Genomic DNA, 16,560 nt, shown 5'->3' on the forward strand with positions numbered 1-16,560 from the left:
AGAACCGGTTTGTTTTTGGAGTCTGTCCGACAGTTAAAAACTAAAGGTCTTTAAACAGTGTTGACGATTTTTTCATTCAAGATTTAATGAGGTTATTGAATATTATTGATGGGGGGTTATATATTGAATGGGGTGCGATAAAACTCGATTGTTTTTCACACTTGGAGGATTTCCTCCAATCAATCGATAAACAATGATTAATGGAGCCTGCTAAACTAAAAAATCTGTTGTGATTCGAATCCGCGAACGATATTTTTCGACTCGAAGATCCGTTCTCGTATTGGGGTGGTACCCTGCGTAACGTACTGAAGTGGGCATGAGACGTAACGCTTCCGCAGTCACTGGTACATTTGTCTCGAGGCTCGTTATTTTTTTGAAACCAGTTTCGACGAGGAAATGAAACCTATGCGGAAGCTGGTTGGTGATTTGTCTCGTCGGTGGCTAAAATCTTCCTTTTTCATTCCTCAATCACACCGAGTCTTCGTAATATTTATACTGTTAAGGAAGTACGACTATTTCCTTGGGGCGAGTTTGAATGAAAAATGTGCGGAGCCTTTCCAATTAGCTCAGAGCATTAAGATTTTTCATTCTCGTCGATTCTAACCTCTCACAATCGTGCCAATAAGTTTAACAACGTATACGAATCGCATTTCTATGATTTGGGAGTCGAAGGAAATGAACAAAAGGCATTTTTATTATTTTTCAATCACTTGGATTTCCTCATTTCAATTTATTTTACTCTCCTTTTGGTATAACACGAAATCAATCTACTTGCGACTATTGTTGTCGTCCGTTATTCATGTAAGCAGCAGGGTTAATCATCAGCGATCCCATGATCTCATGCGCTCACAGATGAATGTAAAACGAGTAGATTCTAGCGCAAGGCCTCCGACCGATAAAAACGAGGACTGCTGTAATAATTGCGACGTCGAGATACAATGAGCCGTACGCGATTCGAACAGGATCGTGAGTATGCGTTGCACACACCTGAATCGATAATTCACCAATTAAGGGGTCTACCCTAATTAGACGGTCAAAAAAAGACTTCACGATTTTTTTTGACCGGTATAAATTATAAATTTGAATATAAAAAGTGTTGGGGCTAAAAAATAAACTCTTGAAATGCACAAAATTTTTTTTTTTTTTTTAATTTTACTCATAATTTTACTCCGCTGAAATGGATGATCGGAGAAAAAAAAGGGTTTTAGACTCAATGGGTTAATGGTTATAGCGCGTATCATACGATTTATTATTTTAAAAAAAATAACAAGTTGGCGATCATTTTTCCAAAAACTACGAAAAAGCACGTTTTTTTCAACGTTTTTTTGCAATAAAAACATAGTTCCACTAAAAATTCCAAAATTCGTATGATATGCGCTGTAGCTATAGTCATAAAAAAACACGTGGTAAAATTTTGATAAGGATCGGTTGAATAGTTTCGGAGATTTTATCAACGAGCCGTCGAAAAATGTAATTTTTAGACAAAGGCGCTTGAACAAAGGCAAGTACGCAGTACCGCATTGGGCGTACTCAGACAGAGCAAACCTCGCTCAAAAAATTTGAGTGTGATACTATTAAACACGTATACTTTCGAAAAATGCAATAAAAAAGTGGATTTTTTGAAAATTCTAATTAGGCTAGACCCCTTAATTTTCCACTTTTTAAAATATGTGATCGTTACGTAGTTTGGTATTTTTGCTTGTGGTATATATTTATGCTCGGGGTTGGAATGGATTTTGAGAAAAAAGCGCTTCCTCAAATCTGCTTATAGTCAATTAGCTCCTTTGTGTGATTCGATCGATATAATTATCCAGTGTAAAAGTACAAAGTGCGAAGTAGAATTGTAAATGGAGTATAGAGTAGTAGGATTAAAAATGCGGAATGAAATTGATACACTGGACGCAGCCGGAAAGCGCGATAACCCGAGTGGTAAAGAAGGAGGTGAAAAAGAAAGTGCGGAAGCTGCGAGGTTGCTCGGACTCGGATAGCGACGACGACGAGTACGACGATGACCTGGTAAGCAGCGCAATCACGTGGAAACCGTTTATCCATGCGGCTATAAACGGCTTTCATATTTCTAGGATTATGAAAACTTTCAGGATTTTTTTATCAGAGAGTTCATGAAATGCAGCTGCGATCGTTTTCCGATGCAGCTTTCTTCGGCTAGATTCTGCACTGGATGCGAGTCAATAGAGTGCTGAATTTTCACTGTTTTTATATCGAGTTCAGTGCACTGATTGAACACAGGGTGAAGGTAAATTAGTGTGACAAAGTGCCCCCTCAATCCGAAAAAACATAACGACAGATTTGCTAAACCGTCCATTAAATTTCCATTTAAACGTTATTTCATCGAGATTTTTTCAAAGCACAATCTGCGTTCATTGACAGGTTTTAACGCGCCAATATTTCTTTCGTTTTTCTACAGATTCTTCGCGAATCCATTACGCTAATGTTGGCGATTAAATTTGTTTGGAAAGAAGAAGATTTTTTGTGTCAAATGAATCTGAATTCACGCAGTGGATGGTTATGCAAATCTCGCTATGCTGAGATGAAAATCGACTTGAGCCACGTTCTCTGAACTTGATTTGAAACGATCGTTAAATTTTTGCACTCCTTTGACTGGCATCATCAGCAGAGTCTACCTCGAGCGAACGAGTTCGGTAATTCTTATTTCGAGATGGAAAAATTCGACGACTGTTCATACGCCGGTTGAAGTGGCTCGTGACTCAATTATTCGAACGTTTCGAACCAGCGGTGCAATTATTTCACGTGCCAGGGCATTCCTGCAGCACTTTTAATTACTTTTTCCATACCTATTTTTATAATTGATCGTTTTTTTTTGCTCGATGTGATGATACGTTTTATCGGAACGCGCTCTTCGAACTATAACTTCTTAGCTCGTGAGTCCGTAACAGAGACCGACAGCTACTTCCTCTTCGCGAGGATAAGAAGTTGTTATATTTATAATGACAAATATATATGCCTGTATTCATCGAGTTTCTGGAGCACACGGACGTTATGCAAATCTTTCATACTTCGCACACTCTTTATCACCATTATCCGCGAGGTCTGCTCGGCGCATACGTAGAAAATTGAAATTCGTTCCACTTATTTCATTCCCAAATGGATTTCGGAGCGAAAAAGTACAAAAATTCATTTAAACTTGTAACTGAATTGAAAAACAAATATTTTTCTTCAAATAACTAAAAGTCAATTCTGATCGATTCCAAATGTATATTTTCGACTGATAAAAAGCATCGCCTGCCCTACATTTATTGTTCTTCGCGTCGGCCACGGCTTTTCAAATCACATTGACCTGAGAGCGATAAGATTGTTGGAAGATCAATGAAAGCTATGGAAAATATAAAAATCTTTGGAGTTTATCTAATCTGAAAAAAATGGAAAAAAAAGATGAACTGCGGTACGCGCGCACTGTGGGGTTTAACACAAATGTTTGCCCCGTTGAATCATCGATTACGTTTGAAAACATAAAAAAGTGCTGTTCGTTGAGCCAAAATATTTTTTGTTCGAAACGAATTTTTCGCCAGATTCAACTCTGAAGTGACAAAATTTCAGCGTTCCTTGGACTACAATTTTGCTTCGAAAGCTTCACATTTTTAAATAATACGCTCCCTAATTACGTAATTATACGGAATAATCGTAACGGAGAGCAACGTTTTACGTTGAACAGTGCCGCGTGTTAATTCAGCACGTTCCCCTGATCTCGTTTAGCACTGTGGCACTCGTATATAAACATACATACATAGAGAGACGTACACACAAATTCGCACAATGACGTACGACACGCGAGAGGAAAGTCGTTGAAGGGAGATTTCAAATAACCCGTTAATGGACTCTACGTGAGTCACGTTTTTGATAGTCCTCAATGAATCCTGTGAAACCGTCTGAGCGATCAGTTTTATTTTCACTCGAACGATTCCATCCTGATTTTTTTCGGCTTCCCAATCGACGAGTATCGAGAAATTGAAACTAATGAAGGTCATCGCTTGACTATTGCTCAATTCGATTATAAAATTTTGCTGATTCGATGGCGTTATTGCTCACAAAAATCCATGAAAGATTTTGTTAAAATTATTCTGAATACCGATCGAAATCATTCGATTTTCCAACCAATTTTCTTGCGATTGTCAAAAATGATTGTATGCCTGGAACTATTTTCAATTCTAACGTTCAGCAGGTTCGATTCCATCTTCCAATGAAAACCGACATTCCGGGCTTCGTCGGTTGCAAAAGTCTCAATAAAAAATAGTCGAAGCGTGGTTGATTTGAGCACGATTTTTACGAGAACCCTTATCGAGCGCTGCACGGTTGAAGAAACAATTTAATCCCGAACGTCAATGTCGTTTTGGAGCTCTGAGGTCTACGTGGATCGATTCGAAACACTGTGATTCGATTCTCACGCAATATTTCTTGCTCGTTCCAAGAAATGAAAAAAACCTTTTTTCAATTACTTCGAGCCTCGTCTCTCTCGTCTTATCTCTCGCGAAAGACGAAATAAAAAAGTGGTACGTAAGAAATCCTCCGAGCCTCCGATCGCCGGATGGTAAAACGGAAAAAAATCAATTCGAATGATGAACGTAATCTACACAATTGCACAATCGCGTTTGAGATAAAAACAAAACAAAAACAATATTCACAATTAAATCAAATTGATTATTTTCCTTCGATGCGTGGTTTTTCGAAGGATAAACCAGTTCTTAAAATCCTCTATCTCGATGACGAAAAAAAACCGGTAATTTCAAGAATTTTTTGTTTGTGTGGCATTATTACTGGTTTTTGTCTGCACGTTTGCATCGTAACGGCTCCCCGCGACATCAATGCAGGGACTGGTATGCGAATAACCTCGAGAACTAGTGATACATCTGTGCATTACACAAAAGTGAGGTAAAGGCCGAGAGCGGCGCAGGTGCGATCTTGCGGACTCCGGACCCTTACGCAACTCATCCGATAGAGAATCGGAGAGCGACTGTACTGCTGCGACGACGGATCCTCGCGACCGTGGGATAGCCATCTTTTCGGAAGATATCTGTGTTATGAAAAACAATGAGAAAAATAACGAAATTATAATGGCTTTTGTAAGTGAAATTATTACCACGGAACAGTAAAACCGCTCATTATCTTACGAGCGCGTCAATTTGGCTCACATAATTATCATTTTTTTTCCAATGGTAATGAGAATTTAATGAAAAACCTCATTTGCCCGAAGTAGTTTTCGCACGCACGGGGTTCGCTCAGTTTTAGTCAATTGCTGCACGGATTCGAATCGATTTTAAGTGGGGGCACTACGATTTTACGATTTCAATGATTATCTCCGTTTTTATCTCGTACACGCTTGACAATCTTCAATTCTTAAAACCAGTATTTTTTCAAGTACAAAAGAGATTTCATTGGCATTCGAGCCACCCCCTTATATCCCGTACGTACCAATTACATACATTGTATGTATTTGACATTATTATATATGATAATATATCGTGAAATGTGCGATTACGTCATGTCTCGGGAGCCACGACGACGATTATATTTCTTGACGTATCATCGTCCTATACAGACTGTGCGAGCGTTTCCGATCGACTTATTCCTCGAAAGCTTCGTCAGCGAGCGACCGATATCGAAATATTATTGAAAAACATGAAAAAAATGGCTTCGCGATTAATCCTTGTTCCACCGTCAACAAGATCATATTTTTCTTTTTATTCTCAACGACGAATATATCCAAAGACATTTCTAATCGTAACAACCGAAGCAATTTCCAACTTCGCATTCCCGAGATAAGAGTATCGTTGGCTTAATAATGGTGCGAGACGTCGAGAGAGGCGCCGCATTTCTCGGAGAACAGTTCACGATTCTTAGCTGATTCATTGCTCCGCACACTTAACGATTTTTACAACTACCACATTCTCAATCGAGCCTACCCGACAGAGTTTCGGGCTTTACTCTGTAGCTTCGAGAACCTCAAGAAATTCTTATCAAAAACCTTCTTGTGATATCAATCAACATTTGTACATTTTCGATTACACAAAAAAATGCTTTTTGGCTCGATTTATAGAATTTATTCGAATGAAAATTAAATACGAAGGAAAGAAAAAACAATAATTGAATTTACCAGTTCAATGGAACGTACGTTTATGGTAGTTTGTCAAAGTGGATTCGTCAGTTCAACGAATCACGATGAATATACTAAGGTACTTTGCGATGAATAATACACCGATGTAAGCACCGTATGATTCAAATAGACGCGAGGATTTCAACGATGACGGTTTTTTCCAGGCCACTGATCTCTCGGGCCAACTATCGATGACGGCGGGACAAGCTTTTGCCCCGTCCAGACTTCACGCTCGACGCACCCTCGTTCTTTTCTTTCGTACATGCGCGAGCCTCTTTTATAACGACAATTATGAAACCACTGTTCCCCAAAGCACATCGGCGTTGAGAGGACGATTGCGAAGAGTTTGCTTTCATAGATCGTTTGCTTTTTGCGCGATCGACTCGACTGCGATTCGTGTCAGAGGCACGTAACGAGAGAATCTTGAATCCGCCATGAGCAGCCGACTGAGCCACGTTTTCACAGTGAGTGTGTCCTGAAAGTCGATATCAAACTCTCTCGGATCCTTCGAATAAGTTGGATCGAGAAATTCTCGGGAGAAAAGATCTCGCCGGTTTTCACGTCCGATCCACCGTTTATAAACATTTATAAAGTGACAGTCGAACCGACGAGTCGTTGGCAAAAAGTGGGAGTGGCGAAAGTAGAACGCTCGGGCTGATTTACCGAGCGGGCTAAAAAGGGGCTACTTTGCTCCCCTCCTAGCGTTTTTTGTTTTTTAACGCGGCTCTAATTTCAATAATTGATGTTGCCGTCAACGGCGTACACGAGGGAGACGAATCCTCGAAAAGTTTTCTCTCCGGAATCCCATTTTCTTCACAGATTCTCAATCTTGCGAGCTCATTTTGATGGAATTTTTGTGTAATTGAAAAAAAAATCTAAAAATAACCAGGAATAGAATAATGAGGAGCATTTGAAGCAGCTCGTTTCTTCGGATCAAACACCGCACACTCTGAAATAGCGAAGCTTTTTTCCTCCTCTTCATTCCTAGCTGTGACCTCGGACGACACGGTTTCGCTTCGTCACTATGGTGTAGCGGATATACGGTGTAGAAAAGAATCCCGGTTAGCCACAGTCCTTGGAATTCTATCAGGAAAACCACGCGCGGGTCAACCGCTTGGCAATAGTTCAAGATTGCCACGGGACGTTTTCTCTCTCTCTCTCTCTGTCTCTCTGGCGCTTTTCGCCTCCAGACGAATGTCAGAGACGTGTAATTTGTTGTTGGTTTCATCTTATCGACGTGTATTTGTGTATGTGTATGTAGATTTTCGTTGAGGGGCACGTAACGAACGGCCTCGAGCCCGTTTTACCTGATGCCACTAAATTACACGAGTGTTACGAGATTGATGCGCGAGACGGATGGATTTCAGGGTCAATAATTATAAAAATTATTTTCAGCGTATTTGAGATGCATGGGTGCGTGTCGGCCTGTACAATTTTGATTCTCGATCCTTTGCCCTCGAGGGGCCTTGAGAACCTCGTTAATTATATTTTCTATCGACGCCGCAAATACCATTCGAGATTCTTCAATTCGAAATTTTTCAATCGTTCGAGCTCTCATGATTTCGCCGTCATCGATCGTTTCGAACGGCGCGAAAATCTCGGCTCCGGAATATAAAATTTACGAAGTTTTACGTTGTTTTCGAATTGACAAGTCGCCTCGGTTCGATGCAGCGAACCCCGGATGTCATCTCGCACATTTGTCCATTCGATAACTGACTCTGAAAAAAAATCTAACATTCCCATCTACGCAGGATCCAGTCTCATTTGTAAATTTATGTAAACGAGGATTATGGCCGACATTAAGGATGATTCGATGTAATTTTTCATTCATTGCATCGTCACACGTTCTTTTTATTCTCATTTATGAATATATTTCAAACAGTTCTTCCCTACTTTCATCGTACTTTAACATTACCGTACTTTCCATTCTTTAAACGCATGCCGACCGAAATACTAACAACTGGAAGAGTGGACTTTCGTTATTGTCTAGGGTAAGCCATTAAATCATTTTAAATTATTAGTATATTAAATTACCATGTACATTTATCGATGTAAAATGAAAATTTCGGTTTTATTGTATGTATATAAAAAATTCGACGGGCAAAAACCATGTAAGGGACAGTCTTATCCCCGGGGTACGATTTCTGGTTTGACAAAAATCAGCCAGAGGGCTACGGACGGAGAGCCCTCGTGTCAGCGTACCAACCGTTCCATGCTCCACCCAACCTTCCATTCTCCTCTCCCTTATTGGTACCAAAAATAGGGCGACGCACTTTCCGAGAGGGTTTTGCCTAATTGCGCTATCATAGACAATGTTTATGAGCCGGACGGGAGTCTTCCTACCTAGTCGGATTGCAGGACGGGGAAATCTGAAGACGATTTCCGCTCGAGGCAAAACCCCCCGGTCAGTGAACGAAGATGTAAAGAAATTCGAAAGTTCTAATATTTGGATAATTAACCATAGTCGAGATATCGAAACGTTTCGCCATAAACAGAAGAAAGCAAATAAAATTCTACTTAACTACTAGAAGAAAGAAAATGATAAAATTATTTCAAGACTTTTAAGTCGATGGGAAGTAAAATTTACATTTTATATATATTAAAAAATCTACATTTTATTAAATCTTCACACGAATAATATGTCAGTTATTTTTTCGTGAAATTTCGAACGAAGGAGCAATGAGTTTGAATCTAAAAAAGACGTTGAATGTTAAATATATCGAAATTCCATTGTGCCAATTGATATTTAACTACGCTTCTATATCTAGGCTGTTTGAATAATAACTCCAAGGAGCTACGTGAACAAGTGTGTTGTACAAAACAAAGACACTGGCACACGGTAGTTGATAGAAACTTGCTAAATTCAGGATAGAGACGTAAATCACTTTTCTTAATTGAATATTTTCCCACAAGTGCCAATTGTTGTACGTGCAATACATCTCTTGATTATGTAGTTTCCAAGGCGAAAGAAAAATGCGTTAAAAAACCGGAAGACGCTTGTTTATATGGACGACACACCCGAGTCACGATCTCCCTCCCCCTCCTCGTTTCTCCCTCTTCTGCTCTCCAAACGAAGTGATAAGACCGAATGGCTAATTGCACTCGACCGATAACAGTAATTAAATGACCCAAGATTTTTTTTCACACTCATTAACTCCGTATGAGATCATTAACGTAACATTATTTTGTAATTTTCAGTCCGCTGGGACTGATTTCGATTGCACTGTTTCTTCCAAAATGACTTTTCAATTTCGTAAATTTACCCAGTGTGCTATTTAGAGCGTTTACGTTAACTCATGATCGATCTTGAAATATCTTGCGAATTATTGCAGGTAATACCGTGCGGGCGAAGAAAAATTTGGCATGTAAGACACCATTTTAGGATTTTAAAAGCAATTTACGTGTGCTGATTCCTCAAATTTTTAGACCTTTTTTTCGTTTAGTTCAAAGTCGGTGTTGAATTCACAAAATTGTATGAAAACAAAAATTTCATGTTCGTTTCGTTGAAATATCCGAGGAGGATAATACTCATCTTGAAATTTTTCTAATCAATCATCACATTGATTTGTTTGAACAATACTAAATTCATTCATCGATTCACGAAGGGAATCATTTGCTAGTATGTTGAAGCACCTACACGCGAGACACGAGTTTATTCGTTTGAAACTCATGCTCTTTTAGCACCTTCGTAATGTTTATTATTAACGTTCTTATCGTTGATTAACATCCTCGGGGTGAGACATATTGTTCGTTTGCGAAAAAAATGGTTGTTACGCAAGATCCGACGTTCGTAGTGTATCGATGATAATTATGATGAAAAATAGTTATGGCACTGCGGCTCGAATCACTCGCCCCGTTCGTACCCGTCAACGGTCAAGGTTGAAACGCGGTTGGAAATTGAATAAATGTTGAGAAGTCGATATGCAGATTTCAAACTCGATTTCCGCATTGTATTATTTTTTTGTTCTCTATCCGCGAGATAAGAACCGACTTGTATTCGGTGATTATTTCCATTCGTTTCAATTCCCCAAACCAATGTCACGCGATCACAGAAACACAAGTGCGTTTGCATGTTTTTGTTCACATTCACGATTACTCAGTTTGGAATAAAATGATCGATCATTTTGAAATTTGTATTTCATCCTCAGTGTATTTGTATGGTAATTAATGATTTTTCAAAAACATTTATTTAGCACCGAGCTTTCGGCACGTTTTGACTAGATGACGTTTTCACGCAGCTCATAGAATTGCATGTTCGAAGGAACAAATTTTAATAATTCACTTTTATTTCCTGCCAACAGGTGATGAACCAGGAAGTCAGAAAGGAAAATCCACTTCAGTTCAAGTTCCGCGCTAAATTCTATCCTGAGGACGTTGCCGACGAACTTATCCAGGACATTACTCTTCGTCTTTTCTATCTTCAGGTGAGGGATTCGCGAATCATCAAAATAATATTTCGGGGAAAAATATATTTTTACAAATCTCCAGATGAGTTGTACCACATTGACATTGAAATCGATGATTTTTAGTAATTTCCCAAGCAGTTTCTGAATAATGTCATTATTTGAATAAATATAATCAGTTTTAACGAGGGATCATACTTTTATAATTTTTAATCAATTGTATGTATAACGAATGTGAATAATTTGATTGAAGGTAAAAAATGCGATTCTTTCGGACGAGATATATTGCCCACCGGAAACGTCGGTGCTGTTGGCCTCTTATGCAGTACAAGCGCGACACGGCGATTTCCAAAAGTCGCGACACACCGCCGGTTTCCTTGCGAATGATCGTCTCTTGCCTCAGCGTGTTATGGACCAGCACAAGATGAGCAAAGAGGAATGGGAGAGTTCGATAACAACATGGTGGCAGGAACATCGTGGAATGCTGCAAGAAGACGCGACCATGGAATATCTCAAGATAGCTCAAGACCTTGAGATGTACGGCGTCAATTATTTCGAGATCAGAAATAAAAAGGGCACCGAATTGTGGCTCGGTGTTGACGCTCTCGGTCTCAATATTTACGAGAAGGAAGACAAACTCACACCCAAAATTGGCTTCCCGTGGTCTGAGATACGTAACATATCGTTCAACGATAGAAAATTCATCATCAAACCGATCGACAAGAAGGCACCAGATTTTGTCTTCTTTGCACCCCGCGTCAAGATCAACAAGAGAATATTGGCACTTTGCATGGGTAATCACGAGCTTTACATGCGTAGACGCAAACCCGACACTATTGACGTACAGCAAATGAAGGTATTTGTTCAATTTTATATTTTAAACTATCAATACTGAAAATCAATCAGTCATCATAGATCATTTTGAGTAATATGTGAATGGATGCATAAATAAAAGCTTGAATATATTTTTCCAATTTATTAGGAGATTTCCGAGCAAATTTTACAAAATAATTATTCCACGTATAACGTCCTACCAATGATCCGTTGTATCACAAGTGATTGTACCAACCAATTTTGTTTTGTATTTTGTATTGAATAATGTTACCGTTTCTTATGAACGAGTTTGTGAACTCTGCTTTTGCTTCTTGAATTTATTACAAACGTTTCAATTTTCCCGCGGACGTTTATTATATTTACTTCTTACGAACGTTCCGAAGAGATCGAGTTTATTCAAGGCACCTACATTCAATTTGTTGAAACGTCGATAATTTTAGGAACATGCAAGTGACATGGAATCATTCGTTTGTTCAAGGCTCAAGCTCGAGATGAAAAACACGCGAAGCAAAAACAACGCGAAAAGCTTCAGCTGGAAATTGCGGCGAGGGAACGCGCTGAGAAAAAACATCAAGAGTACGAGGAAAGGCTGCGAACCATGGCCGAAGAAATGGACAGGCGGCAAGCCGAGTTGAACGAGGCACAAGAAATGATCAGACGTCTTGAGGAACAGCTCAAACAGTTGCAGGCTGCTAAGGAGGAATTGGAGGGTCGCCAGAAGGTACGAATCCTTCTTCTTTCCATTATTATGCCCATCAGAGAAATAATTTTGCCATAAAGTCTCCTCTCTTCCAGCAGACGTTTTGCAGAAACGAAGGGTCGACTAAAAGTCGAAGTTTTACAATTATTTTATTCCTCCGAAAAGAATGATGTGATAATCAAATCCATGCTTTGAGAATTGATACCTTTTCCATTATTACCGAGAATTTTTCTTTCCGATCTGGATGAATATTTTTTCTCCTAGATTTTCCTTCATTTCTGTTCTTAAATCGTGATTATATTGCTGTTTTAGGAATTGACTGCGATGATGGAAAAATTGGAACGTTCGCACGAGATGGAGGCAGCCGAGCGGGCTAAATTGGAACAAGAAATCCGAGCCAAGCAGGAGGAAGTATTGCGCATTCAATCGGAAGTGGAAGCTAAGGATGCAGAAGCCCGACGGTTGCAAGAAGAGGTTGAAGCGGCCAGGTATACACTTTGGGCTTTGTTCCTGTGATATTTTCTAGACTTTCTAGAGCGTCGTTTGCTTTTCTTTTCATTATTTATTCATTTTTTTACTTATTGCCTTTTTAAATATACAACATAGTTTCATTATGTTTTTCTCATTTAAATGTTTCGTTTTCTTCTTAAGAATCCGCCAGGAAGACGCAGATCGGGCATTCCAAGCCAACACAACCCCGCGTCATCATCACGTTGAGGAAAACGAGGAAGAGGGCGAAGAAGAAGGCGAGGATGAAGTGCCTCATAGTGATGTTACGAAGGATTTGGCCACGGATGAATCGATCGTCGATCCTGTTGAGCAACGACGCACCCTTGCCGAACGAAATGATCGTCTTTACGATCAGCTTAAGGTACTTTCGAATAAATTGTGTTTCGATGTGCGATACTGTGAAATAAACTCATGCATATTAATGTTTTTAATCTGTCGAACAGGCTTTAAAACAAGATCTTGCACAATCGCGAGACGAGACGAAAGAAACGACGATGGACAAAATTCATAGGGAAAACGTGCGTCAGGGACGCGACAAGTACAAGACGCTCCGGGAGATTCGGAAGGGCAACACCAAGCGTCGCGTCGATCAGTTCGAGAACATGTAAATTTTATTATCCAATATCCTACCATCGAAGAAAAAATAGAAAGGAAACAAACGAACCCTCACCCAAAAATTAATGAAAAACAAAAAGCAAAAACAACCATCAACCCGAATAAACCGACGAACCGGAACCTAATAGATAACGAAAACGCAGTCGCTGAGAGGAATCTGCGATTATCCTCTGTCCCGCTCTTGGATTCTCGTGTGCGTGCGTGCGTGTGTGTGTCTTTGTGTGTACGCGTGTGTGTGTGTGTGTGTGTGTGTGTATGCGTGCGTGGCTCCGTGGACCTGGAGACACGTGTTGAATTTTCGTTGATGCCAATCTCGAAGCCACACTAATCATAATTATCGGAGAAAAAGGAAAGAACGAAAAGAAGAAACGCGCTGGTACGATTTCAATGTGACGACGTCAATTTCGTATATTTTCGATTGTTTTTTTTTCGCGTTTTGTATTATCAACCGTCCGGAATCAACGAAAATTCTCGCGTTCCATACGTCTTCCTTTGATTTGCCCAAAACAAATTAATATATATAGATACATATATATATATATATACATTGAAATATCCCAGAGCACGTTGCCCTTTATTATTTGGTTCTGAATCTTCATTGCCAGTTTACTCTCTATGTTCATTGCTCGTAGTCCGAAACCTACCAGTTTCCTTGCATCGTTTTTTTTTCACTATCAAGATTGGCAACAATTTATTCCAGCATGTTTGACCAGAAACGATGTAATTCGTTGAGATTGATGCATCGTTTTTTTTTTTCACCTTTCAGCCTACGAGATTTTTTTTAAAAGCATTTTCCAATTCCCTCCCCAGAGCCGGCTTGTGTTTTATTCCTTCTCATGTTTCATCGATCGAACAGGCTACGAGATCCGTTGAATTTTATGTGTATGTGTTTAGATATATATACACACACGAAGTAGAGACGAGAGGAAGAGAAAAAAAAATAACAACGAGCAATGTAAAAATTTGTAACGGACGAAGACCGCGGCCGTTCTCTTGCTTTTTTTTAAATTTTATGAAACTGCCCAACGAGGCCTATCCTGAACAAATGATGATTCACATATACATATATATAAATATAAGCGTATATTTAAATATATATTACGAATTAGTGATGATTTTATATCGAACACACTCGTGGCCTTCTTAGTAGATTGTAAAGAAGAAAAAAATGGGGAAGAAAAAAAGAGACGTATGAAAGGTTCGCGCATTTTGAAGCGTGTCTCTTTTTTCTTTGTTCTTGGGCTATTTCTGCAAAAGATGGTGGTGGCGGCCGCTCAACAATTGACGAGAAAATCGTCAGTTCGACGGTTTTGAAGATGGGCGGGAGGAGGGGAAGGGAAAATAAAAAAAAATTGGATACTTGAGTCGGAATGAAAGTAAGTGTGGGAGAAAATGAACGAGGAAAATAGAGGTAAATCAAAGAGGTCTGCCTTGTATTTTTTGTTTGAGAATCCTCTTAACGTTTATTTTTATGTATGCATATAAAATGTATCGAAACACGGGGTTAAAAGTATCTGTTGCCAATATCCCTCTTCTCGGCCCAACGGAAACAATCAAACGGCAGACACTTTTGTTTCCTTTTTCATCGACGAAATTGGAAAAATGTACCATCGATCTTTCTCTCGCAGAATTTTCTACGTTTGATATCACATATATTGTCTTAAGTCGGTCAATTCCTGTCACTTTCTCGACGATCGAGATTTTGACACTCATATTTTTCGAACTGAATAAGTCGAGGGGATAATGCAAAAAAAAAATAGGGTGAAAAAGTAATAGACCGGATTCAATTGACATGGCACATTTCGGAAATAAACACACCACCTATGAAAAGGGATAATAGACATTTTTTGATCATATTTAATATTAACGTTCGCAGATTGGTAGCATTATTAATATTATTATTATTGTATTAATACTATTACAGTTTAGTAGCGTTATTATTATTATTATTATTATTATTATTATTATTATTATTATTATTATTATTATTATTATTATTATTATTACTCAAATAATATTAAACGTGAGCTACAAAAAGGAAAACAATTTTATAGTCGCCAATTTTTATCCGTAGGCTAAAGTAACGTGCAAGCAAAAACAAAATGAAATAGAACTTCTTCAAAGTCCATGAGAAATAAAAAAATATATTACATATAAAAATTATAAATAATCGTAAAGTTTTTTCTCTTGTACGATGGTTCGCAAAAGGAATTCGACAGGAATAATGAATGCCAGGAACGCTCTCCACACTCGACGTGCTATATATATATATATATATATATATATATATATATATATTTTTTTCTATCAAGACGTCGGGACATTCCAGATTGAGAGTACGAAATACTTTTTTTTTGCAATATTTTCTTTCGGTGCTTTTAATTATGTGTTGGAAAAGGAAAATGAAAACAATAGTTTGCTAACGTACTTAAAACTGAAAATAAGTCAGAGTAAATTTTGAACGGAAAAATAATCGAAATCGAGCAAACTTTCATTCTGTTTTACCGGATTGAAATTCAATCGTTCTTGGTATCAATTTGGCAATTTTTTGGTCTGTGTCAAAAAGGTAGGATGGGTTTCCAATATTGTAGGAGAGAACGAAAAAATTTGAAGATTTTCGGCTTATTTCGATGCGAATCAAATTTAGAATTCACCGGTGTTGATAATCTGGTTTGAAACGAAGATTATTGAGAGTGAGAGCACTCGACGAAATAATTCGGAGTAAGGGTGAATGAAAATCGGGATTATGGGCCGTATAAAGAGAATCTAATTTCCTAACGTGTTCAATCGTCCAAAAGTACGTTTAACCAAAAAATTCTCAGGCTTGACTATAAATGAAATATGTTCTCGAAATTCGTCATTTGGGGGAAAAAAAATCGTCGCTTTAAGGAATATTTGACGAAAGATTGAAAATGATTACGTTACGAGAATCCGTAGCAGTATTATACGACGGATTGACAAACGACCACTCACTAAACAACAACACAGACATACTAACGCTCTAAAATAAACAAAAAATATAGAGAGAATCGTAGTTATTTGTATATTAAAATGTGGTAAAAGAGACAACAAAGGGGAAAACAATTTGTTGGTGGGCGAAATTTATGAGCGAATGAAAGAGGTAAAAAATGACTTGTAATTTGTCCAGAAAGTTAGAAATTGTTTAAATAAAAATTCATATCAACGCATGCTTTTTCGTATCTTTGTGAATTTTCCTGCACGAAATGTTGCCGAAACCTTTCTCCTATACGGTTGACTGCGTTGACGCTCTTCCGTTTTATTAGTGGAAAAAGAAACTTGATTTACAAGAGCGAAATATTCGTATCAAGAACGAACCATATTCGATAGATTTATCAACATTTCGAGTTCAT

The 16,560-nt window shown here is 38.5% G+C and overlaps 1 protein-coding gene across 9 annotated transcripts in view; it reads left to right on the top strand.

Moving 5' to 3' along the window:
• Moe (Moesin) overlaps positions 1-16,377 on the top strand; it is a 29,922-nt gene extending 13,545 nt beyond the window's left edge. For 3 of the 9 annotated variants that reach the window (XM_043410506.1, XM_043410507.1, XM_043410505.1), the window contains 9 exons: positions 1,906-2,016; positions 8,095-8,118; positions 9,460-9,492; positions 10,429-10,551; positions 10,784-11,386; positions 11,843-12,085; positions 12,377-12,552; positions 12,716-12,935; positions 13,018-16,377. In XM_043410506.1, the coding sequence (XP_043266441.1) occupies positions 1,906-2,016; positions 8,095-8,118; positions 9,460-9,492; positions 10,429-10,551; positions 10,784-11,386; positions 11,843-12,085; positions 12,377-12,552; positions 12,716-12,935; positions 13,018-13,182 (1,698 nt within the window). In that variant the 3' untranslated portion in view covers positions 13,183-16,377. The remainder of the gene's footprint in view (positions 1-1,905; positions 2,017-8,094; positions 8,119-9,459; positions 9,493-10,428; positions 10,552-10,783; positions 11,387-11,842; positions 12,086-12,376; positions 12,553-12,715; positions 12,936-13,017) is intronic. The other 6 variants (XM_043410513.1, XM_043410512.1, XM_043410508.1 and 3 more) reach the window with 5 other exon arrangements.
• The last annotated feature ends 183 nt before the right edge of the window (positions 16,378-16,560 follow it).

This window comes from Venturia canescens, chromosome 1 (genome assembly GCF_019457755.1).
Source record: "Venturia canescens isolate UGA chromosome 1, ASM1945775v1, whole genome shotgun sequence".
NCBI classification, from domain to species: Eukaryota; Metazoa; Arthropoda; class Insecta; order Hymenoptera; family Ichneumonidae; genus Venturia; species Venturia canescens.